Source organism: Terrapene carolina, unplaced genomic scaffold, assembly GCF_002925995.2.
Source record: "Terrapene carolina triunguis isolate 2854851 unplaced genomic scaffold, T_m_triunguis-2.0 Scaffold841, whole genome shotgun sequence".
Classification (NCBI taxonomy): Eukaryota; Metazoa; Chordata; order Testudines; family Emydidae; genus Terrapene; species Terrapene triunguis.
In genome coordinates, this window is record NW_020665192.1 from 108,355 (window position 1) to 134,701 (window position 26,347).

Consider the following 26,347-nt stretch of genomic DNA (forward strand, 5'->3'; position numbering starts at 1 on the left):
AGCCCATCAAAGCTTCCCTGGCAGGGAAGCCAGTTAACAAGCGGTTCTAAAACCGCTTCAAAATTTAACAACCGGTTCGTGCAAACCGGCTCCAGCTCACCACTGCCTGATGTGCTGCTCAAGTAATGGTTACCTCCTTTGGCCTCAGCAGCGAGTGGGGTATTGCAGATTGTTTCCTTAGGAGGAGAAATAGTGGTGTTAGGTCTATTATTCCCTGTTTATTTACAAAGCATGTCCAAAGTCCTGTTTCTCTGAACGCAGTTGGAATGAAACAACAAGTGACTGTTTCTTTACTCCCAGTCCCCAGCCTCCTTCACCCAGCACTCTGCCCAAAAGCTCTCTCCCCAGGCTTAGCGCAGGAAAACGTTACCCATGCTTCTTTGGCTGTGGCTGGTGCCTTCTCTGGCAGCTTCTCCAGTCTTTCTGCTGCTTCTCTCAGACATGCACAGCTCCACCGGTCAATGCCCCAGCCCCTGCGTGTGCTAGGTCGGTCCCCAGGGAAACCCCTTGGGTCAATCAGCTCAACTTCTACTCTTACATGACACAGCCTGTGTCGGCCCAGCCCCCCTAGTGCAGATGCAGTGCACTGTGATGGAAGGTGTTTTTCTGCTGCTGTAGGAACACCACCTCCCCAAACCACGTTACATATGTCGACAGAGAGCCTCTTCCATAGAGAGAGCTACCTCGACATTGTGGGGTTTGCCAGCACTGCTAGGTCGGGCAGAGATGTAGGGTTTTTCCACCCTGGCCAATACAGCTAAGCTTTAAGTCTAGGTCAGGCCTGTGTGATCGGTGGTGATTCTAGTGATTCAGCTTCCTAGTTACATAAACAAACTTATAATGCCTTCTGTATATTGGTCCTGAGAGAAAGGCAACTGTTAGACCCACCAACTTTAATGAGGCTAATGACCCATGACTGTATCCACAGTATTGACCTGTCTACAGCACTTGCATCCCCTTGTATTTCACAGCATCATCAGTGTGCTGCTGGGGGTCCACAACATTGAAAATGAGAATGAACTGTTGACACAGAAGATCTGGATACATCACCGAATCCCCCACCCAGAATACAATGACAAGACATTTGAAAATGACATCATGCTGCTGCAGGTACCACCCCCCATCCCATCACCCTGCCCCTGTGACTTCACACTACTGCAAATACTGCCCCTATCCCATCCCCCCGCATCCCGGTGAGCACCTGACATCACAGTGTTGCACAGTTGTCATGGTGAATTAGCGGGGGGCCTGGCGCCGGCAGCAGGAAGCGGAACGACCCAGCCCCAACCCGCTCCACGCGCCCCAGCTGTGTCGTTTGGGGGAGGGGGCTTGGAGAAAGGGTTCTGCCCTGCCCCCACAGTCACCGGCAGCGGGAATCAGAGCAAGACAGCAGGGAGCCAGCGGAGTGGAGCGGGCTCGGACTCGGTTGCTCTGCTTCCCTCCACCGCCGGTGAGTGCAAGGGTAGCCCTGACCCCTGCTGCCAGCACTAGCCCCCCGCCCCCCCCACTAATCCCCTGGGCCGCATCCGTCGCTGGGGGAGGGGCTTGGGAGAAAGGGGTGGGGGTTGGGGCAGGAAGAGGCGGGGAAGGGGCAGAGGGAGTTGTCCCGGGCCCCGCACCCCCTAGGAACGTCCCTGCCCTTTGCAGTGGACGCACCCCGCAGCGGGGCCAGCTGGGAAATGGGGCTGGCTGCCAGTGCTGCTGCATACGAAGCACACAGCTGCGAAGGGCACCATAAAATTTAGGGCAATTTGGTGCCCCAAATTCTGTGGTGCCCTACGCAGTGGTGTGTTCTGTGTATGTCTAAGGACGGCCCTGAGAACAACTCACCTACTTACCAGACCAGCGGTCGGGGTCACCAGTGCCGTCAGAGATTGGCTGGGTGTGTGTTATCTGTGTGCTTTACTGGCTCTGGCCAGGTAGCCGGTACAGCAGACCTAGATCGTACTGCCCAAGAAGACCACAGACTCGGTTCAAGTAAATCAGGGGGTAGCCGTGTTAGTCTGTATCTACAAAAACAACAAGGAGTCTGGTGGCACCTTAAAGACTAACAGATTTATTTGGGCATAAGCTTTTGTGGGTAAAAACCTCACTTCTTCAGATGCATAGAGTGAAAGTTACAGATGCAGGCATTATATAGACTCGGTTCAGTGGCAAAGGCACTCAGCCAGGTTTATTGCCGACGAAGTAATGGTATTAGTGTCATATACTTGCTACAGGTACACGACCACATGTATGCCCGTGACAATGGACTTGTCTCAGAACTTTCTGCTCCCCCCTCAGATGGACAAAGACACTCCCTCTGTGCCCCCTCTTGTATACACTAATATAAACAAGTTTTTTATTGCCCTCTGATGTGATTAGTTACCCCCCTTTACTTTTTACCTGTTGGTTCGATCCGTCACCCTATCATCCTGACGCTATCTTTAGGAGGGGTCGGTCTTCCCCAGCTCCCCTTCTCCTAGAAATCAAGGGCAGGAGTGAACGAGATGCTGGAAATCAGGATTCGGAATCGGACGGGAACTGAGCAGGTTAAAGAAATCGGGGATGGATGCTAGAAATCAGACACTGGAACTGGGCAGATCTGAGAAATCAGGGACAGGGGTCATCTGGGTCCCTGGACCATGGAGTGGGAGCCCCGGGCATGTCCTTGGAGTGATTTCACCGTGAGTCCCCAGGAAGCAGGGTAAGGAGCTGGATTTCAGGACCATGAATAGAGAATACAGCCCGCCCTTTGCTTGGTCATCAGTAAGCCTGCGCCTGGTGTTTGCTTCTCAGGGCGACTCCGGGGGCCCCCTGGTCTGTGATGGGAAGGCCCGGGGCATAGTCTCCCATGGCAGCGGTGACGGGTCAACTCCCAGTGTGTTTATCAGGCTCTCCAAATACATGTGCTGGATCAAGAAAACGCTGCAAAAGCTGTAGCTTTAGAGAGGAGCGTCCATCTCCTCCAGCCTGACTGGAGATATACATGGGTATCACAGAGGCACGGCTGGCTGGCTATTGCAGATGGATGGATGGATGTGTAGCCAATGATGTTAGTTTATTACTCTTTTATTGTGTGACATTATGATTAACTAATATGTTATGTCATATATAATCTCTGTATGCTGAATAGAGTAAAGTTGTAGGACTATAGAAGTATAAGATTGATCAGTAATGAGAAGGTATAATTAGATATTAGGTGTCTAAGTAAGGAGGGCTCAAACGCAAGGTTTACAGCCTGTAACATTTTAGTTTAGCCATACTAGGCCATAGCCTTAAGAACTGCTTGTCATGAGTAAGTGACCAAAGAATGACCCCATCCCACAAGATTACGGGGAAAGATGTACCCACGGGTGATATTGTGAAAAATTAAGAGCAAGAGTAATTATTTGCTTACAAGGTACCGGTAGTCACATTTTTCTAACACACGCCCTAACCGCAGGGTGCACAATGTGTGTAAATGCTAATGAGCTATAGTCAGAATCAGGGAGGTCCCTAGGGGGTGCAGGGCCCGAGACCACTCCACCCCCTCCAGCCCAGGTCCCGCCCCCACCCCCCCTTCCCCCAACACCCAGCCCCCACCCTGCTTCTTCCCGCCCCTCCTCCGCACCCTCCCAGCACCCATTCCACCCCGTACCCCAAGCCACTGCCCAGATTATGAAAATTGAGCTTCATATTGGAAACCCGAGCAGGCAATCAATCCCTTTACTGGCAATCAATTGGCCAGGAAGTCATCACACTTTAAGAATATCCTTAAGGATGTGAGTATATCTATATTTGAAGCTTGTGCATAGGTCTTTATAGGATTCTATATGCTTGGGTAATCATAACTTTGACTGTACCTTTAATAAAACTTTTAATATAGACTAAATCTTTTCCTTGTGAATGTACGTGTGGTCATGACCCTTGGTCCTTATGTGTTCATTGAGACTCTAAATCTGAAGCAAGTAGCAGAGGTGACTTTCACTGTGTGAGCTTGAAACTGTAGCCACTAGAGCCAAACCCACGGTGTTGTAACACCACACTACAAAATTCACTTTAAATAAAATAAAAGGCAACAGATGGATGGCTATTTCGGAAGGGTGGATGGAGAGATGGATGGATGGATATTGTGAATGGATGGATAGAAAAGGTAGATGAGAAGACTTATGGATATTGCAGAAGGATGGACAGACAGATGATGGATAGATACTGTGGAATGATTGATGGATGGATATGGCAGATGAGAAGATAGAAGGATGGAGAGATGGATGGATAATACAGAAGAATGGATGAATGGATTTATGATGGATGGATATTGCAGAAGGATGGCTGGACAGATGGATAGACTGATGTATATTGCAAGAGGATAGCCAGATTGATATTGAAGAAGGATGGATAATCAGGAATAGATATTGGAGAATGATGAACGGGTGGACATAGTAGATAAGAAGAAAGATAGATGGATATTGAATAAGCATGTATGGAGAGATTGATATTGCTGAAGGATGGATGGATTGATGATGGATAGATGCTGGAACAGGATGGATGGAGGGATTGATGGATGCATGTGGCAGATAAGAAGAGAGACAGCTGGATATTGCAGAGGAAAGATTGACAGAGAGCTACTAATGTTCCAGAGAAATGAACAAACAACCAGTCGAGTCTACTGTAAGATCTCCCTTCAGGCAGAAGTACACTTATTATTTTCCAAGGCTACAGTCTCTGCCCTAGCCTTACAGATTCCATTCCATGTTTCTTCCACACTGTCTTTTTTTAATTCATATGGACGTCCTTTCCTGGCAACCGAATGTGTCCATATCTCATCAAACTCTGTGAGGATTTGCAGGGAGGGGATAAGGGGGTTCCCTAGCTCGTAGTTTTCTGCCATGTTAGTTCATCATTCCTACAGAAGACAGCTCACCCACTTACCAGATTAGCGGTCGGGGTCACCAGTGTTGTCAGTTGTTGGCTGCGTATGTGTTTTCTATGTGTGTGCTGTACTGGCTCTGGCCAGGTAGCCCGTACAGCAGACTTTGCTCGAACTACCCAAGAAAACCACAGACTTGGTTCAGTGGCAAAGGCGCTCAGCCAGGTTTATTGAGGACAAAGCACAGTATTAGTGCCCTACGAAAACATTTACGCCCGTGGCAGTGGGCTCAGCTCGGTGGGGGACGACGACTTTCCACTCCCCCCTCAGCCAAAGACACCCCCCTCTGTGACCCCCGTTTTATACACTCATATAAACAACTTACGTATTGCCCCTCTGACGTAGTTAATTACCTCCCTTTACTGTGTCCCTGTTGGTTCGCTCAAAACATCTCTTTCCATCACCCTGTTATCCTGATCTTATCTTTAGGAGGGGTCAGTGTGTCCCTCTATCACCTTCAGGGAGTGTGTTTACCTTCTATTAGGATATTTTGGCACGATCCTTCTGGAATGTGTTTACATGAACACTTAGTGCCTCGGAGTGCTTCTGTTTTTGCAACACCAGCCCAGTTCTTGGCAAGTTCGTGTATCGGATAGTGAATGGGCAAGCAGGCTTCTGCTTTGTAACAGGGCTTCACTTTTGCTCATAGCCCGACTCTTGCTAACTTTACTTTCTCTCAGCAGGGCCTGACTTTAGTTCAGGCCTTAGCCTTTACACCAGGCCCCTTATAGCAGGATCTCTCTTTCTCCTACCTCTTCCACGCCCATCCACCCCTTCTATCTATCCATCCTGCCATCCATCCCTCCCTCTCTCGATACACATATGCAAATCTCCCTCCCTCCCCACCCACCCCCTCCATCCCCTGACAGTGTTATCCCTTGCTGTAATATGTCAGCTCTGTTGGTGCCTTCAACTTTGCCATGTTTACTTGTTACTTTCACTTCCTGTCCTCTAGCTGCTGGCATCAATGGAGTGTAGTGACATTCAGCCTTCTTGGATGTTTAATTTATTCCACGGCCTTTAGAAGTGGTCACTGCTATCTCACACAGCCAGGCTGGAATGTTCAAAGCCACCTGCAAGAGTGAGCTGTTGAAATCCCATTGGCTTTCAATGGGCCTTGGGACCCTAACATCCTGATGCCCCCTTGCAATCTCCAGCCCATCCTGTCAAGTGCTGAGGCTCAATCCCATGGAAGCTCAGAGCCCAGCATCTCCCAATGGGGGATGTGGGGAGGTTTTCAGAAGTATTGAACAAGTAATGGGCCCCCTTGGAACATATGGCCAGGAGCAGGTACATACTGGAGTCTACTCAGCCCCTCAGCCAGTGTGACTGGGGTCTCAGGGGAGCCAATTGAGGTTACTCAATTAGCAACAAACTGCAAAGAATGGGGCAGGCAACACCCCAAACTGGTGGTTATGCCAATACTTAGATGAACCAAGCCAGCACAAAACAGCTTCTATAATACCTCACTGGTTACCCAGAAGCCAGTAACACTTTTCCTTTATAGCATCCCAGCCTTAGGACTCCACCCAGACCCCCAAATCAAATATGATGAGGGTCACTGCAGATCTTATTCATCAAAAAGAAGTTTCTACCAATCCCAAAGGATCGGACACATTATCCACCAGGTTAATTAATGTTTCAGATCTTATCCGAATACACGCTTACAGCCAATTCTTATTAACTAAACTAAACTTTATTAGAAAAGAAAATAGAGAGAGTGTTGGTTTAAAAAAAAGTTTGGGGGTTGGACTAGATGACCTCCTGATGTCTCTTCCGACCCTAATCATCTATGATTCTAAAAGATCAGTATACGTACAGACATGAGTACATTTCTGAGGTCAGATTCATAGTAGAGATGGTGAGCTTTGTGGTTGCAAAGAGTTCTTATGGAATTAGTCCATAGGTTATAATCCAATATCCATATTCAGGGTGAATCCAAGAAGGCTTGGAGACTTCAATCTTGCGACTCAAACTTCCCCTGATGACACTTAAGCAGATCTGAGATAAAAAGGATCAGGACCCAAGGGTCTTTTATACAGTGTTCTAGCATTCACTTGACCATACAGTCCTGGGTAAACAATAGGCTTTTGATGTAACCTTCTGTTTTCTAAACACCACCAGTAATTAGAACAGGAGTACTTATGGCACCTTACAGACTAACAAATTTATTTGAGCACAAGCTTTTGTGGACTACAGTCCACTTCATCAGATGCATGTAGTGGAAAATACAGTAGGAAGATATATATATACACAGAGATCATGAAACAATGGGTGTTACCATACACACTATATGGAGAGTGATCAGTTAAGGAGAGCTATTATCAGCAGGAGAGAAAAAGAACTGTTTGTAGTAGTAATGAAAATGGCCCATTTCCAGCAATTGACAAGGAGATATGAGGAACTGTGGGGGGAGGAGGGGAATAAGCATGGGGAAATAGTTTTACTTTGTGTAATGGCCCATCCACTCCCAGTCTTTATTCAAGCCTAATTTAATGGTGTCCAATTTGCAAATTAATTCCAATTCAGCAGTCTCTCATTGGAGTCCGTTTTTGAAGTTTTTTTGTTGTAATATTGCGACTTTTAGGTCTGTAATTGAGTGGCCAGGGAGATTGAAGTGTTCTCCAACTGATTTTTGAATGTTATAATTCTTGACGTCTGATTTGTGTCCATTTATTCTTTTACGTAGAGACTGTCCGGTTTGGCCAATGTACATGGCAGAGGGGCATTGCTGGCACATGATGGCATATATCACATTGGTAGATGTGCAGGTGAACGAGCCTCTGATAGTGTGGCTGACACAAATTAACACAGGGCAATTTATCCATTAGCCAGTCTATCACAAACTTCAAAGAGACATATAGACAATGACATTATTTCACCCAAGATTCATCTAAATGTTAATATTCCCTTTTGATCTCTGGATCAATAGCCATAGTGACAGACAGGGGCTGTCTGTTTACATGGTTAGCATCTACAAGTAAACACACAGGATCTGAATTGCTTCTAACAACATAGGTTTGCATTTCAAAGTTCTAGCCTATCTAGGAATGAATGGCCCTGATTACCATTTACATACTTTTCTAATATGTCTCTAAAGGTTGAATCTGGGTCATTTAGCCTGCAAGATGCTTAACCCTCCTCAGGGCATGCGTCACACTTTGTATAAGGCAGTATGAGATCACTGCATGCAGGGGGATAAGATGGGGGTGGTATCTGCTGCAGTGTGAGATCACTGGGGGCAGGAGGATAGGATAGGGGTGATATCTGCAGCAGTGTGAGGTCACTGGGGCAGGGGGTTATGATGGGGGTGGTATCTGCAGCAGTGTGAGATCACTGGGGGCAGGAGGATATGATGGGGGTGGTATCTGCAGCAGTGTGAGGTCACTGGGGGCAGGGGGGTGCGATGGGGGTGGAATCTGCAGCAGTGTGAGATCACTGCAGACAGGGGGATAAGATATATCTGCACCATTTTGAGGTCGCAGAGGTCTTGGTGATGGGATGGGTCAGAATGTTTAGCAGTGTGAGATCATAGATGGCAGGGGGATGGGATGGGGGCAGTACCTGCAGCAGTGTGAGGTCACAGGTGGCGGGATGAAGGCAGTAGCTGCAGTAGTGTGAGCTAACTGAGGGTGGGGTAATGGGATTGTATCAGTACCTGCAGCAGTGTGAAGTAATTGGGGGCAAGGTGATGAGGTTGGGGCAGTACCTGAAGCAGTGTGAGGTCACTGTGGGCGGGATACGATGGGGGTGGTATCTGCAGCAGTGTGAGGTCACTGGGGCAGGGGGTTACGATGGGGGTGGTATCTGAAGCAGTGTGAGGTCACTGCGGGCAGGGGGATACGATGGGGGTGGTATCTGCAGCAGTGTGAGGTCACTGCGGGAAGGGGAATAAGATATATCTGCAGCATTGTGAGGTCGCAGAGGTCTTGGTGATGGGATGGGTCGGAATGTTTAGCAGTGTGAGTTCATAGGTGGCAGGGGGGATGGGATGGGGGCAGTACATGCACTAGTGTGAGTCATTGGGGGCTGGGTAATGGGATAGGCGTGGTACTTGCAGCAGCCTGAGGACACAGGGAATAGGGTTATGAGATGGGAGCGATACCTCCAGCCTTGTGAGGTCTTTTGTGGTGGGGTAATGGGATAGGGGCGGTACTGCAGCAGTGTGAGGTCACTGGGGGTGGGGTGATGGGTAGTGGTGGTATCTGTAGTAGTCTGAGGTCACTGTGGGCGGGGTGATGGGATGAGGGTGGTACCGGCAGCACTGTGAGCTCACTGAGGGTCAGGTAATGGGATTGTGGCAGTACCTGCAGCAGTGTGAAGTAACTGGCAGCCGGGTGATGAGGTAGGGGCAGTACCTGAAGCAGTCTGAGGTCACTGGGGGTGAGGTGATCGGATGTGGGGTGGTACATGTAGCAGCATGATGTCATTTTCATCTATCTTGTCATTGGATTCTGGGTGGGGGATTCGATGACGTACCCAGATCTGCTGCCTCCCAGGTTCACGTATTGAAATGTTGTGGGCCCCAAGTAGCACGCTGACGGTGCTGTGAAATACAAGGGGGTGCAGGTGCTGCAGATGGGCCAATACTATGGATCCAGTCATGGGCTGCTAACCATGTTAAAGTGGGTGGGTTTAGCAGCTGCCTTGCACTCAGGATGAATGTAGAGAAGGCAGCGCTCCAGAGCCTTTCCCCTGCAGAAGCCGCGACTGACTTTGATCTGGCCTGAGAGCAGGGGGCTGACTCGCTCAGGGACAGGGGATCTTGCATTTCTTACACCGGGTTGCAGTTACAATGAGCTGCCATCACCACCACGTCCTCCCTGATCAGGAACCCTCCACACCTGCTTCTTTGATTTCCTCCTGTCTCTGTCTTTACAAAGGCCATGTAGGGTCTGGAGTGAGGCCGGGCTTCCCATCCCCCGATGATCTCCCCTGGCAGAGCCCCCAAGAGAAGGAGTTAGTTCAGGCCCCCGATCCAGCAAGCTGGTGTACCCCTCCCCTGACCAAGATCAGGGCCCCCATTATACCAGCTGCTGCACAGACCCAGACTGAGAGCAGGGCATCCATTGTGAGGGGCGCTGCAGTGAAACAGAATGAGAATCCCTGCTCCAGAGAGCTTTTCTAGACACAGGGCAGATCCTCATCCCCATTTCGCACACGGGGAAATCCAGCCCGGAAGTGTTACAGCCCCACACCCTCTAACCAGAGACCTGCCCTTCCTTGGTGGACCCAGCGCCTACCCCAGACAACATGGGTCAGGAGGAAACACAGTGATGGAGATGTTTGTATCAGATCTGTTCTGATTCCAGAGGATACACGATGGGAAGTGAAATTAACAAGCAGTGTGGTGGAGGGGTTGGGGGTGCTGCGGGGCCTGGCACTGCCTGACTGAGGTGCTGTGAGTTGTGGGTAGCAGTGTTGTCTAGTAGCCTGCGCTTCGGGACACCTGGGTTCTGTTCTCAGCTCTGCTGCTGGGTGACTTTGGACAAGTCATGGCCCCGCTCTGTGACTCAGTTTCCCCATGTGGGAATAATGATCCCAATCACCTTTGTAAAGTGCTTTGAGATCTGCTGAAAGAAAGCTATGGCCCAGGTCCTTAAATGTATTTAGACACCTGGTGATTTCAATGGCAGTTAGAAACCTCAACACCTCTGAGGATGTGGGCCTAGATATTCTTCTTTAGCACTAATGTTGTTTATGGCTCATCCCAGCTTCCCGTCATCCCGCCCACTGCCCCCTTATCCTCCCCCAATCCTGGATCATTTGCACACACAAAGCCCAATCTACAGACCAGTGATAGAAAAGGAAGTGTGAATTGTTCAAAGAATATGGTTTTTATTCAAAAACGGCTTTTTTCCCTCAAGAGCCATTTGTTTTTCAAATGAAGGTGCATTTTTGATATTTTCCAAATAATTGGAATATTCTTTATTTTGTCCCAATATAGCTCAGCAATGCTTTCCAGGTTCCCGTGATCTGGGTTTTTCTTACGTCCCATCAGTATCACAGTAATAAATAATAAATAATTAAATATTTGTGGGGTGGGGAGAGGGAAAAAGGAAAGAAAACACTGAAAACAAATATAAGCTGGGTCTGGTTCAAAATCTGCTACACAAAAGATGCAAAATTTCAATTTTTTTCACGCAATTGTTTCAATGTGCTATTGTCATGGGCTGTTTAATTAGGCTAGCAACGCTTTCTAGTGTTATATTGGCCATCTAAAACACATGGCCTTGTTCCTATTCCCTGATTGGGTGAAAGTTTTAAAGCCAGCCAATGACATGCTGCAGCTAGGAATTGTGATGGTAAAAAATTCTACCTTTGCTTCAGAATCCCCTAGGCTGCTGTAAAACCCTGTACAAACGTGGGAATTCTAACGACTCAGGAGGAAAGGTTTTCACTGAATGTTGTTCTGGGGGTAACAGGGCATGTCCTCAGACAGACACAACACAAACAGAGAGACCCAAGGACAGAAGCGAGTCAGACACAAAGTAAAAAGCCAGGCACTTATGTTGTCCCCAATCCATTCCAGGCACTTATGGGAAATGTTGTGTCTTGCCGTATAACTTTTCCAGCAGATGTCTGGGTAGTTAAAGTCCCCTTCCCTCCCCGCCATCTGCCCTTTTAACTTGTTAATTTCACAGGCCAGATTGTGTCCTCTGGAATCAACACAAGATTCTATGAAATCCCATCCCTGTGAGTGTTTCTTTCCCTGCTGGATCTCTGTCAATCAGCTGAGGGGAGCCCCAGCCACCCAGAGGTGAAAGCCGGCAGTCTCAGCAGGAGGAAAAATAAATCACTAGGACTCACTAGGATTCAGCCACTCTAGAAGCATCTGCCTCTGCTGTCAGTGGTGACGGGGAATGTGAGATGGGGCCTTTCCCCTCTGGGGGACACCGGCTTTGATCAGGACCCAGGTCCGGGGGACTGACTGGCTCGGGGAGCAGGGAATGCTACTGCATCTCACCTGAGGCCTGGAATCCATAGGCCCAGGCCTGCACTAAGTCACTCTTTGTAAATCCCCACCTGCATCTCCAGCCTGGGCTGTGTCCAGGGCCAGCTCTAACTTTTTTGCCGCCCCAAGCAAAAAAAAGAAGAGTGCCGCCCCGCCGTAACACCCCCCCCCAGCGCCGCGCCGCCATAACACACACACCCAGCACCGCCCCACCCCGCCGAAAGACCCCCAGCACTGCGCTGCCAAAACACCCCCTGCCGAGCGGCCGAACACCCCGTCCGCGGAGTGCCCTGCCGCACCACCACACCCCCCGCCCCCATGGAGCACCACGCTGCCGAACCCCCCCCGCTGAGCGCAGCACCGCCGAAACAAAAAGAACCCACCCCACCCCCAGTGCTGCCCAACAAAACAAAACAAAAAATGAGCGCCCCCCCCCACCACCCCAAGATTGGCCGCCCCTTACCAGGTGCCGCCCCAAGCACGTGCTTGGTTGGCTGGTGCCTGGAGCTGGCCCTGGCTGTGTCCCCTCCCCCTCGTGTGAATGAGGGGGCTGATGTGTCACCTGAACTGGAGAGCATTTGCCACATTGACCAAAAGACCAGCGTGGGGGTGGAGGGACCTCCCATGGGCTGCAGAGCTGCCTGAGCTCAGATCTATGTATGCCGGGCTCCAGCTGTGCATGGCCCCAGCTGTGCATTGCATAGTGCCAGGTGTGCATGGCCCCAGCTGTGCAGCTCTCCAGACTCTGGGCCATTCCTCACCAAGTGGCCTTATCCCCGGCATCTTGAATGCGAGAAAGAAGGAACCACAGTGTTTGGGACAGCTAAACACTGAGGATGGAGTGGAGGTTAAGGATAATCTAGCCATGGCCCAATATCTAAACAAATACTTTGCCTCAGTCTTTAATGAGGCTAATGAGGAGGTTAGGGATAATGGTAGGATGACGAATGAGGATATGGAAGTAGATATTACCGCATCCGAGGTAGAAGCCAAACTCAAACAGCTTAATGGGACTAAATCGGGGGGCCCAGATAATCTTCATCCAAGAATATTAAAGGAACTGGCACATGAAATTGCAAGCCCATTAGCAAGAATTTTTAATGAATCAGTAAACTCAGGGGTTGTACCATATGACTGGAGAATTGCTAACATAGTTCCTTTGTTTAAGAAAGGGGAAAAAAGTGATCCGAGTAACTATAGGCCTGTTAGTTTGACATCTGTAGTATGCAAGGTCTTGGAAAAAATTTTGAAGGAGAAAGTAGTTAAGGACATTGAGGTCAATGGTAATTGGGACAAAATACAACATGGTTTTACAAAAGGTAGCAGATTTTTTAGACAAAGGAAATGCAGTGGATCTAATCTACCTCAATTTCAGTAAGGCATTTGATACGGTTCCACATGGGGAATTATTAGCTAAATTGGAAAAGATGGGGATCAATATTGTCAAGGCTGCTTCCCCACTCTGAACTTTAGGGTACAGATGTGGGGGCCTGCATGAAAACTTCTAAGCTTAACTACCAGCTTAGATCTGGTCCGCTGCCACCACTCCCAATGTGCTAATTCCCTTCCCTGGGTAGTCTTGAGAGACTCTTCACCAATTCCCTGGTGAATACAGATCCAAACCCCTTGAATCTTAAAACAAGGAGAAATTAACCATCCCCCCTCCTTTCTCACACCAACTCCTAGTGGATCAAGATCCAAACCCCTTGGATCTTAAAACAAAGAGAAATTAACCATCCCCCCTCCTTTCTCCCACCAACTCCTGGTGGATCAGGATCCAACCCCCTTGGATCTAAAACAAGGAAAAATCAATCAGGTTCTTTAAAAGAAGGCTTTTAATTAAAGAAAAAGGTAAAAATCATCTCTGTAAAATCAGGATGGAAAATAACTTTACAGGGTAATCAAACTTAAAGAGCCCAGAGGAATCCCCCTCTAGCCTTAGGTTCAAAGTTACAGCAAACAGAGGTAAAGAACCCTAGTAAAAGGTACATTTACAAGTTGAGAAAACAAAGATAAAACTAACATGCCTTGCCTGGCTGTTTACTTACAAGTTTGAAATATGAGAGACTTGTTCAGAAAGATTTAGAGAGCCTGGATTGATGTCTGGTCCCTCTTAGTCCCAAGAGCAAACTCCCCCAAAACAAAGAGCGCAAACAAAAGCCTTCCCCCCACCAAGATTTGAAAGTATCTTGTCCCCTTATTGGTCCTTTGGGTCAGGTGTCAGCCAGGTTACCTGAGCTTCTTAACCCTTTACAGATAAAAGGATTTTGGAGTCTCTGGCCAGGAGGGATTTTATAGTATTGTACACAGGAGGGCTGTTGCCCTTCCCTTTATAGTTATGACAAATATGAAAATGGAAAGGTGGCTAAGGAACTGGTTAAAGGGTAGACTAAAACGGGTCATACTGACAGATGAACTGTCAGGCTGGAAGGAGGTTACTAGTGGAGTTCCTCAGGGATCGGTTTTGGGGCCAATCATATTTAATCTTTTTATTACTGACCTTGGCACAAAAAGTGGGAATGTGCTAATAAAGTTTGCGGATGACACAAAGCTGGGAGGTATTGCTAATACAGAGAAGGACCGGGATATCATACAGGAAGATCTGGATGACCTTGTAAACTGAAGTAATAGTAATAGGATGAAATTTAATAGTGAAAAGTGCAAGGTCATGCATTTAGGGATTAATAACAAGAATTTTGGTTATAAATTCGGGACACATCAGTTGGAAGTAACAGAGGAGGAGAAGGACCTAGGAGTATTGGTTGATCACAGGATGACTATGAGCTGCCAATGTGATATGGCCATTAAAAAAGCGATTGTGGTCTTGGGATGCATCAGGCGAGGTATTTCCCGTAAAGATAAGGAGGTGTTAGTACCATTATACAAGGCACTGGTGAGACCTCATCTAGAATATTGTGTGCAGTTCTGGTCTCCCATGTTTAAGAAGGATGAATTCAAACTGGAACAGGTACAGAGAAGGGGTTCTAGGATGATCCGAGGAATGGAAAACCTGTCTTATGAAAGGAGACTCAAAGAGCTTGGCTTGTTTAGCCTAACCAAAAGAAGGCTGAGGGGAGATATGATTGCTCTCTATAAATATATCATAGGGATAAATATCAGGGAGGGAGAGGAATTATTTAAGCTTAATACCAATGTGGACACAAGAACACATGGATATAAACTGGACATTAGTAAGTTTAGACTTGAAATTAGACGAAAGTTTCTAACCATTAGAGGAGTGAAGTTCTGGAACAGCCTTCCAAGGGGAGTAGTGGGGGCAAAAGACATATCTGGCTTCAAGACTAAGCTTGATAAGTTTATGGAGGGGATGGTATGATGGGAGAGCCTAATTTTGGCAATTAATTGATCTTTGATTATTAGCAGGTAAATATGCCCAATGGTCTGTGATGGGATGTTAGATGGGGTGGGATCTGAGTTACTACAGAGAATTCTTTCCTGGGTGCTGGCTGGTGAGTCTTGCCCACATGCTCAGGGTTTAACTGATCTCCATATTTGGGGTCGGGAACGAATTTTCCTCCAAGGCAGATTGGCAGAGACCCTGGAGGTTTTTCACCTTCCTCTGCAGCGTGGGGCACGGGTCACTTGCTGGAGGATTCTCTGCAGCTTGAGGTCTTTAAACCATGATTTGCAGACTTCAATAACTCAGGCATAGTTTAGGGATTTGTTACAGGAGTGGGTGGGTGAGATTCTGTGGCCTGCATTGTGCAGGAGGTCAGACTAGATGATCATAGTGGTTCCTTCTGACCTTAAAGTCTGAGGGTATGTCTACACTACGAAATTAGGTCGAATTTATAGAAGCCGGTTTTATAGAAATCGGTTGTATACAGCCGATTGTGTGAGTCCCCACATAAAATGCTCTAAGTGCATTAGTTCGGCGGACCGCGTCCACAGTACCGAGGCTAGCGTCGACTTCCGGCGCATTGCACTATGGGTAGCTATCCCACAGTTCCCGCAGTCTCCGCCGCCCATTGGAATTCTGGGTTGAGACCCCAATGCCCGGATGATGCAAAACAGTGCCGCGGGGGGTTCTGGGTACATGTCGTCAGGCCCCTCCCCCTCCGTCACAGCAACGGCAGACAATAGATTCGCGCCTTTTTACCTGGGTTACCTGTGCAGACAACATACCACGGCAAGCATGGAGCCTGCTCAGCTCAGCTCACCGTCACCATATGTCATCTAGGTGCCGGCAGACGTGGGACTGCATTGCTACACAGCAGCAGCAGCTAACTGCCTTTTGGCGGTAGACGGTGCAGCATGACTGGTAGCCTTCATTGGTGATCTGGGTGCCGGCAGCCGTGGGGCTGGCAGCCGTAGGGCTGCATTGCACCAGCCCCCTTGCCTTTTGCCTTTTGGCAGTAGATGGTTTATTACGACTGGTAACCGTCCTCGTCGGACAGCAGTGGCTGTCGATCATGGACACCTGGGCAGACAATGATGGTTATCAGTCGTAGTATGCCATTTTCTGCCAAGTGCCCAGTATTTTCTGCTAAGCACCCAGAAGAGGCCGAGGGCGATCTGGGTGCTGGCAGACATGGGGCTGGCAGACGTGGGGCTAGATTGCTACACAGCAGCAACCCCTTGCCTTTTGGGCAGTAAATAGTATATTACGACTGGTATCCATCGTTGTCATACTGCAGTGGGTATCAGATCGTGCAATAGACCTGAAGGCTAACTGCCAAGCGCCCAGTATTTGCTGCCAAGCACCCAGAAAATGCCGAGGGCTATCAGTCATGCTGCACCGTCGTCTTAAGATGTAAAAAATAGATTTATTCTGTATTCATTTGCTTCCCCCCTCCCTCCTGCTAAACCCAGGCTTTTGAGTTCAATCTTTGGGGGGGGGGGCATTCTGTGTGACAGTTGTTTGTGTTTCTCCCTGATGCAAAGCCACTTTTCTTGATTTTAATTCCCTGTACCTGTATGCCATGTCGTCACTCGCCCCTCCCTCCCTCCCTCCCTTCTTCCCCTGGTCCGTCAGATACTACTTTCGCGCCTTTTTTCAGACCAGATGCCATAGCTAGCACTGGGATCATGGAGCCCGCTCAGATCACCGCGGCAATTATGAGCACTATGAACACCACGCGCATTGTCCTGGAGTATATGCAGAGCCAGAACATGCCAAAGCAAAACCAGGACCAGCCGAGGAGGAGGCGATTGCAGCGCAGCGACGAGAGTGATGAGGAAATGGACATGGACCTAGACCTCTCACAAGGCACAGGCCCCAGCAATGTGGAAATCATGGTGTTAATGGGGCAGGTTCATGCCGTGGAACGCCGATTCTGGGCCCGGGAAACAAGCACAGACTGGTGGGACCACATCGTGCTGCAGGTGTGGGATGATTCCCAGTGGCTGCGAAACTTTCGCATGCGTAAGGGCACTTTCATGGAACTTTGTGACTTGCTTTCCCCCTGCCCTGAAGCGCCAGAATACCAGGATGAGAGCAGCCCTCACAGTTGAGAAGCGAGTGGCGATAGCCCTGTGGAAGCTTGCAACGCCAGACAGCTACCGGTCAGTCGGGAATCAATTTGGAGTGGGCAAATCTACTGTGGGGGCTGCTGTGATCCAAGTTGCCAGGGCAATGAAAGACCTGGTGATATCAAGGGTAGTGACTCTGGGAAACGTGCAGGCCATAGTGGATGGCTTTGCTGCAATGGGATTCCCAAACTGTGGTGGGGCGATAGACGGAACCCATATCCCTATCTTGGCACCGGAGCACCAAGCCACCGAGTACATAAACCGCAAGGGGTACTTCTCAATGTTGCTGCAAGCCCTGGTGGATCACAAGGGACGTTTCACCGACATCAACGTGGGCTGGCCGGGAAGGGTACATGATGCTCGCGTCTTCAGGCACTCTGTTCTGTTTCGAAAGCTGGAGGAAGGGACTTTCTTCCCGGACCAGAAAATAACCATTGGGGATGTTGAAATGCCTATCGTGATCCTTGGGGACCCAGCCTACCCCTTAATGCCATGGCTCATGAAGCCGTACACAGGCAGCCTGGACAGGAGTCAGGACCTGTTCAATTACAGGCTGAGCAAGTGCCGAATGGTGGTGGAATGTGCATTTGGGCGTTTAAAAGCGCGCTGGCGCAGCTTACTGACTCGCTCAGACCTTAGCGAAAAGAATATCCCCATTGTTATTGCTCCTTGCTGTGCGCTCCACAATATCTGTGAGAGTAAGGGGGAGACATTTATGGCGGGGTGGGAGGTTGAGGCAAATCGCCTGGCCGCTGATTACGCGCAGCCAGACACCAGGGTGGTTAGAGGAGCACAGCAGGGCGCGGTGCGCATCAGAGAAGCTTTGAAAACGAGTTTTGTGACTGGCCAGGCTAGGGAGTGAAACTTCTGTTTATTTCTCCTTGATGAACCCTCCGCCCCTACACCCCCCCACCCGGTTAACTCTACTTCCCTGTAAACCAACCACCCCACCCTCCCCTACTACCCTCCCCCCTTCGAGCACCACTTGCAGAGGCAATAAAGTCATTGTTACTTCACATTCATGCATTCTTTATTAATTCATCACACAACTAGGGGGATAATTGCAAAGGTAGCCCGGGATGGGTGGGGGAGGAGGGAAGGAAAGGGACACACTGCAGTTTAAAACTTTAAAACTTTAACACTTATTGCTCGGGAAATCATCTGGGCTGGAGTGACTCGGTGGCCGGAGGCCCCCCCACCGTGTTCTTGGCGTCTGGGTGAGGAGGCAATGGGACTTGGGGAGGAGGGCTGTTGGTTACACAGGGGCTGTAGCGGCGGTCTGTGCTCCTGCTGCCTTTCCTGCAGCTCAACCATACGCTGTAGCATATCAGTTTGATGCTCCAGCAGCCGGAGCATGGACTCTTGCCTTCTGTGTGCAAGCTGACGCCACCTCTCATCTTCAGCCCGCAACTTGCTCTGTTCCTCGCGCGATTCAGCATGCAACCTCTCCTCCTCAGCCCGCGATTCAGCCCGCCACCTCTCCTCTTGCTCATATTGGGCTTTTCGATAATCAGTCATTGACTGCCTCCACGCATTCTGCTGTGCTCTGTCAGCGTGGGAGGCAGTCTGTAGTTCTGTAAACATTTTATCACGTGTCCTTCGCTTCCGTTTTCGAATATTCACTAGCCTCTGTGAAGGAGAACGATTTGCAGCTGGTGGATGAGAAGGGAGAGGTGGTTAAAAAAGATACATTTTAGAGAACAATGGGTACACTCTTTCACGTTACATTTTGCTGTTCACATTACACAGCACATGTGCTTTCGTTACAAGGTCGCATTTTTCCTCTTATATTGAGGGCCTGCCGGTTTGGTGTGAGAGATCACTCACGCAGTGCCAGGCCACAGATTTCAGCTTGCAGGCAGCCATGGTAAGACACAGTCTTTTGGCTTTTTTAACCTTCTTAACATGTGGGGATGGTTTCAAAGAGTACTGCTATCATTAACCATACCAAGCACCCATTGGGTTGGCCATTTAAAATGGATTTGCAATGTAAAAGGAGGGGCTGCGGTTTCAGGGTTAACGTGCAGCACAAACCCAACTAATAACCCTCCCCCACACACCCAATTCTCTGGGATGATCACTTCACCCCTCCCCCCACCGCGTGGCTAACAGCGGGGAATATTTCTGTTCAGCAGAGCAGGAAGGGGCACCTCTGAATGTCCCCTTAATAAAATTGCCCCATTTCAACCAGGTGAGCGTGAATGATATCACTCTCCTGAGGATAACAAAGAGCGATAAGGAATGGATGTTGTCTGCATGCCAGCAAACACCGGGACCATACGCTGCCATGCTTTATTATGCAATGATTCCAGACTACGTGCTACTGGCCTGGCGTGGTAAAGTGTCCTACCATGGCGGACGGGATAAGGCAGCCCTCCCCAGAAACCTTTTGCAAAGGCTTTGGGAGTACATGAAGGAGAGCTTTCTGGAGATGTCCCTGGAGGATTTCCGCTCCATCCCCATACACATTAACGGACTTTTCCAGTAGCTGTACTGGCTGCGATTGCCAGGGCAAATTAATCATTAATCATTAAACATGCTTGCTTTTAAACCATGTGTAATATTTACAAAAGTACACTCACCAGAGGTCCCCTGTGTGCCCACAGGGTCTTGGGTGAGTTCGGGGGTTACTGGTTCCAGGTCCAGAGTGATAAACATATCCTGGCTGTTGGGGAAACCGGTTTCTCCGCTTCCTTGGTGCTGTGAGCTATTTACATTATCTTCATCCTCATCTTCCTCGTCCCCAGAACCCGCTTCCCTGTGTGTTTCTCCAGTGAGGGACTCATAGCACACGGTTGGGGTAGTGGTGGCTGCACCCCCTAGAATGGCATGCAGCTCCGCGTAGAAGCGGCATGTTTGCGGCTCAGCCCCGGACCTTCCATTTGCCTCTCTGGCTTTGTGGTAGGCTTGCCTTAGCTCCTTAATTTTCACGCGGCACTGCTGTGCATCCCTGTTATGGCCTCTGTCCTTCATGGCCCTGGAGACCTTTTCTAATATTTTGCCATTTCGTTTACTGCTTCAGAGTTCGGCCAGCACTGATTCATCTCCCCATATGGCGAGCAGATCCCGAACCTCCCGTTCTGTCCATGCTGGAGCTCTTTTGCGATCCTGGGACTCCATCACGGTTACCTGTGCTGATGAGCTCTGCGGGGTCACCTGTGCTCTCCACGCTCAGCAAACAGGAAATGAAATTCAAACGTTCGCGGGGCTTTTCCTGTCTACCTGGCCAGTGCATCTGAGTTGAGAGTGCTGTCCAGAGCGGTCACAATGAAGCACTGTGGGATAGCTCCCGGAGGCCAATAACGTCGAATTCCGTCCACACTAACCCAATTCCGACCCCCTAAGGCTGATTTTATCGCTAATCCCCTCGTCGGAGGTGGAGTAAAGAAACCGGTTTAAAGGGCCCTTTAAGTCGAAAGAAAGGGCTTCGTCGTGTGAACGTGTCCAGGCTTAATTCGATTTAACGCGGCTAAAGTCGACCTAAACTCGTAGTGTAGACCAGGCCTAAGTCTATGAGTCTATGATGACCCTGAGGTTTCTGAGGGTCTCATCCAGAAGCCACATCTGTCCCCCACAGACCTGTGCATCTGTGTTACCTGGGCTTTCTCAGGGGTGCAACCTCTCCATTTCCTGCTCCCGCTGCCTCTACCTATAGAGGGGGAGGCATCACCCTGGTTGCACCTGATTCAGCCCCACCGTGCAGGAGCTAATCTGTGGCTAGCAGACCCAAATGCCAGGCCTCACATGATTCGGAGCGAGGCACATCTGGGCCAAGCCAAGCCACAGCCCCTAGCTCTGGGGCTCCCAAGGCAGGCTCCCGGAACCAGGGCTACTGCTGGGCACCTTTCCCAGGATCATGGGATGCTGGACTCCAGCCACCCTGGACCAGTGCTGCGACCTCAGCAAACACCTCCCATCACTGTTCAGGGTGTGCCAGGAGCTCCCATCAACCCGGCTTCCCATCTGGAACCAATTTGGGTCACCCGTGTGCAGGACAGAGGAATTCAGACCGGAACAGATGCAGAGAAGAGCTGTGAGGGCGCTCAGGGGACTGGAGAGAAGGTCTGATGAGAGGAGAGGGAATGTGCTGTGTTGGATTAGCCTAAAACACAGGCTGTGATGGGGTCTGATTACTCTCTATATTGGTGGTGAGGAGGGTGCAGGGTTTGTGGAATGTCAGTCTATCTTCTATGGGGAGAGGGGGCTGTAGAATTTGGATGGCCTCCACCTCAGGAGAAGGGGGACCAATCTCCATGGGGACAGGCAGGCTAGAGGAGTCAAGGGAGGGCTAAACTAATAAGCAAAGAGGGGGGGTAAAAAGGGAGAAGAAATGAGCTCTCAGGAAAAATCAAGAACAAAATTAATCCAGGAACGCCAATTAAATGAAGACAAGAAATTCTTGGCTTGCCCCTGCACCAGTGCGAGGAGTCTGGGGAACAAACACGAGGAATTGGAATTGCTCCTCTAGGAGCATCAGTTTGGTGTAGCAGGTGTGACTGGGATCTTCTGGGATGATTCCCATGACTGGACGGTTAAAATCCATGGTTACCAGCTAGTCAGGAAGGATCAAGTGGACAAAAAGGGAGGGGACGTGCACTCAATGTCAAAAATGTGATGTGTCCTAGGTCCCAGTTTAGCGCATTAACCACAAGCCCAGCCTTCCCCTGTTGGCGTTAATTCCCACCTGGCCCTGGCAGATGCAGCAGCTGCTCTGGATTTCACAGCTCGGGTTGATCGCTCAGTACCTGAAACACTTTTTTTTTTGTAACTTCATTTTTATTCATTGCTGGCAATGTAGCAGTGAGCGAAATGCAGCAGGCCACGCAGCAGGGTGGGGCAGGCGAAGTGGGAAGGAGGGATCAGCACCGGGGATTGATCTGCAATCAGTTCAGTGCAGCCTTCTCTGCGTTTCCTTCCCACTGGCCTCGCCAGCGCTGGGAACAGGTGTGTTTGGAACGGGCGGTGGCAGCCCGATGAACTAACACGTGGGAGAGGCTCAGTGAGGACAGGGCAGGCTGCAGTTTTCACAGGAGTTAGCAGGTCAGGTAACAATGAAGATCCCCGAATCAATGGCCACTCGACCAGATGACATGGGGAGAGCTACAAACTGCCGGGTCTGTCCCAGGGTTCACCGTGTCTGTTACCCCCGGGGAAATAAACCAGCTGTTTCCCTAGTGAAGAGGCAGCCTGAGGATCTGCGTTGGGATTGCCAAGGGAGCTGATGGAACTGGTCTTGAACCTCGTTCCTAACTCCCCGAGGCTCTGTGCCTTGATGCTCATGGGCTGGGCACAGCCTGAGTGGAGCAATGGAGGGGGGGTATCTTGGAGAGAGGGGGGCTCAGCCAATCTGCAAAGCAGGCCCTACATCTGGGCATCAGCAAAGCACAGAAGTGACGCAGCTCCGGCCCCTGCAGCTATTCCCGGCTTGGCTCAGGGCTGCAGCCTCCTCATTGTCGCCTGTATCCAGGGGATGAAGGTGGAGACTTTTGTGTACACCCCAGGAGGGGTGGGTGGCCCCCAGGAGACGATGCCCTGGGCTGTTTTCCTGCACACCAGGGGGCCTCCAGAATCGCCCTGTGAAATAAAACAAGCCACAAATGGAGAACAGCTCAGTGAGTCATTCCCGCTGATGCACAGCTCAGTGACAGCCCCCTATGTCGAGCTGGTCTTTGCTTCGCTCCCCCAATGTCCAGCTGGTATCAGTCCCCCCACCCCTACTCCTACCCCTAGGGCTGGTCTCTGCTTCCCTTGGGAGAAAACTAGATATTTTATCATTCATTTGTACGGCACCAAGCACAGTGGGGCCTGATCGCTAACCGCCACTCATAGGCCGGACTGCAACACCAACAGCCTCATTAATAATAATGATTTAGCAAAGATGCTTGAAGACAGGAGGAGAATCACCTTCCAAGAGTCTTTGCGCGTCTTTGGATCCCCCACACACATCATGGTGGATGATTTATAGTTGCTGTATGGCCCATTAGGCTTCCTCGGACATGCGGGATCCGGCATCACCACCACGTCCGCCTCCTGGAGAGTGGCGGGGGATGATTCACTCTCTGTGCTGGTGTCGCCCCAGCCGGCGACGCTGCACATGTCCCCTGGCTTTACTCTCTCGCTGGCGCGGGGCAGAGCGATGGTATCCACCCATCTGTTCAGCTTCGCTCTGTCTGCCAGCTGAGACACAAGAACGATGAAGATCAATGTGAGGGTCGCACTCAAGGACACAGCGACACACCCCAATACCCAGAAACACACAAAGCAATGAGTGGAAGATCACTGGGGATCGGAGGATGGGATAGAGGCGGTATCTGCAGCTCTGTGAGGTCACTGGGGGTGGGGTGATGGAATGGGAGGGTACCTGCAGCAGCATGATGTCATTGTTCAGGGTTGTCTCCTTGTACTGCGGGTGGGGGATCCGGTGGTGCACGGAGATTTTCTGTTGGCTCCGTTCCTGTTTTCTAATGTTATGGGCTCCCAGCTTGACAGTGATCTTACTGTGAAAGCCAAAAGCAATACATGGGGCATTAGGGGCAGGAGCGTACGTGAGGCGGGGGGAGGGGCACATGTGGGTCTGACTCATGAGCAGTGATATGGGGAGGACAGGGCAGCCGGGGATCTCAGTCTGTGATCTCAGACTCAGTTTTCAGATTCAGGGCTGGGAAATAGCACAGGGGACTTTTCCCCTCTAGGAGGCCCTGGCTGCAGCACACAGACCCTGCCCAGTGGCGTTGGGTTCTCAGCCTGTGTCTCTACCAGCCCCTTGTGTTGTTCCTCTGAGCTCCTTCACGCCCCACAGTCCTCCTGCCCTCTGGGTCTCAGCTCCTCCCCACCCCCGTTTAGATCCAGACAGGGGTCTATGCCAGCTCCTCCCAGCCCAGAGCCCTGCAGAGCGGTCCTGGGGCTGTGACTCTCTGCCCTGATCAGGTCAATGGGCCAGACCCCAGCTGGTGTCAACGGCTGTAGCTCCATTGGTTTACCCAGCGCTGGATCTGGACCATGGTTTGCAGAGGCCCCTAGAGACACACCGACACCCCCTGAGCAGATCATATCCCTGGGTTCTACTCTCTCAGCCTGTCGCACTAACTCCTCCTTCCCTGCAACCTACGACGGCACCAGAGCTCCCAGCTCCCCCATCACCCACTAACACCCGACCTGCCCTGACATACCCAGCACAGAGGTGCTTACTCTCCATTGCAGTGAGCGGCCGTCAGCACGAAGTTCTCCGCCACCAGGAACCCTCCACAGATATAGGTCTTCCCTTTGCGTTCTATTTCCAGATAGGCCATGTAGGGTCTGGAGTGGGGCTTGACTTCCTGGCCCCCAATGATCTCACCTGGGGAGAGACCAGGTTCATAGAAAGAGCCCCATCATCTCCCTGGGTTGGGCTGGGACCGAGCTCCCCATCCCGAAGGGGAGTCTCTACAACCTCATCCCACCCCCTGTGATGCTCTTCTTGGGGGATCCCTGTGCCTGGAATTCTGCCACCTCCTCACCTCTCCCCCAGACTTGACACCCCATGGGGCTGGAGGGTAAATCTAAAGCTCTGACCTCGCTGTGTGGACCATCGGTGCCAAACGCACCAGGAGTGGGTCAGTAATTGTGCTGCCTGGAGTTAACAGCTTTGGGGGCTCAAGTCACCCCAGATTAAGCCAGGCAGCACCTGGAAGGGCATTGACAGGTCCCTTGTGGATGCTTCTTCTCCTTCAGCCCACAGTCAACAGCCAGGGCTGCTCCCAGACCGACCTGGCAAACTTTTTAGGAATGTCATTTTTTCTCAGAAAGCCTCGTCTCAAACCGGTCTGAATTATTGTGGTGAAACTGATTCTACCCCTCTAGTGTTGGGTAATATTTAGGTGAAAAATTAAAAGTACCACTTTGGAGTTTTTTTTCCCCTGGAAAATAAAAAACGTTTTGTGATCACCTCTGAAGAAGTTTCCACCCAGGTGGGTAGGTGTGTTGGAAAATCTCAGTTTTAACAAATTGCTGTTATTTGCATGAGGGTGGCACATAAACCGAGAACCAAGCCCCTATTATGCCAAGGGCTGTGCAGAAATTAACCGAGATCAGGGACTCCCTTGCTCCAGGCCTTTCACTGACCCAGACAGCGTCCAGCCACAAGCTGAATTATTCTTCACATTGTACAGAGAGGGAAACTGAGGTCCAGGGAGATTGTTTGTAAACCTGCCTAAGGGATTTCGGTGACCATCCTCAATCCATACAAATCCCTGTCCACAGAGATCCTGGGCAGATCTGAGAATGGTCCCAGGTTTCTTGGGTCCCAGCCCAGTGGCCTAGCCCCATGGCCAACCTCCCTGTCTGGGACAGGGATTGGCAGTGGGGTCCCAAAGGAGCCTGTGGGGGCTTGGTCACCCAACCCCTCGTGCTGCTGTGAGAGCCCCAGCCGCACTCAGGAGAGGATGCAGGGTTCAATACAGGTGCTTGGCCCCAGCAGGAGCAAGGGGGAGACCCTAAACACTGACCACAACTCCCCATATGGGAGGGTCATGCTCCCCACGGGCCCTGATCCCACCCCAAAGTCACCAGCCTGAGACCCAGTGGGAAGGAGAAAGGCCACGGGAAGCAGGACAAGGATCAAGAGCTGCATTGTCAGAGACATCCAGGGATGGGCACGGAGCCTCTGCCTGAGCCCCGGGGGTTATATGGACCAGGCGTGGAGAGGGGAGGGCAGGGCCTGGCAACCACAGGAACGTGTACCCTGATGCCCGGAAACTCCCACCCCAGATGGCCCAGGGGTGGAGACGCCAATTGGAGAAGCCTCCAGCCACAGCTGTGCCCACATCAGGGTGTGTGTGGGGGTTCCTCCCTGCTCTAGTGCCCACCCAGACAGGCGGTGGATGTGGTCAGCCTTCCCCCCTCCCTACTACAGGTTTAAGAAACACCTCTGAGTTTCTCTGAATCTAGATACCCAGACCCATAGATTTCAAGGCCTAGAGGGACCATTATTACCTTCCAACCTGACCCCCTGGTGGACACCCCGGAGCCAG

At 50.5% G+C, this 26,347-nt stretch overlaps 1 protein-coding gene and 1 pseudogene across 1 annotated transcript; both read right to left on the reverse strand.

Moving 5' to 3' along the window:
- The window catches only part of LOC112125715, a 36,746-nt pseudogene extending 24,117 nt beyond the window's left edge, over positions 1 to 12,629 (reverse strand).
- A 9,989-nt stretch (positions 12,630 to 22,618) lies between these two features.
- LOC112125711 (mast cell protease 1A-like) lies at positions 22,619 to 25,959 on the reverse strand. Its single transcript, XM_024224101.3, has 5 exons — positions 25,884 to 25,959; positions 24,528 to 24,675; positions 23,701 to 23,836; positions 23,244 to 23,516; positions 22,619 to 22,913 (listed from the first exon to the last, which is right to left on the reverse strand). The coding sequence occupies exons 1-5, from the start codon at positions 25,957 to 25,959 to the stop codon at positions 22,770 to 22,772; spliced, it is 777 nt and encodes a 258-aa protein (XP_024079869.1). The 3' UTR covers positions 22,619 to 22,769.
- Positions 25,960 to 26,347: the final 388 nt, after the last annotated feature.

Coding starts and splice junctions, on each gene's coding strand:
- LOC112125711 (XM_024224101.3), bottom strand. CDS start 25,959: ATGTCTCTGACAATGCAGCTCTTGATCCTTGTCCTGCTTCCCGTGGCC. Junction 23,837..24,527: donor GCCGCTCACTGCAATGGAGA/GTAAGCACCTCT, acceptor TGGCTTTCACAG/TAAGATCACTGTCAAGCTGG. Junction 22,914..23,243: donor CGCGCAAAGACTCTTGGAAG/GTGATTCTCCTC, acceptor TTTATTTCACAG/GGCGATTCTGGAGGCCCCCT.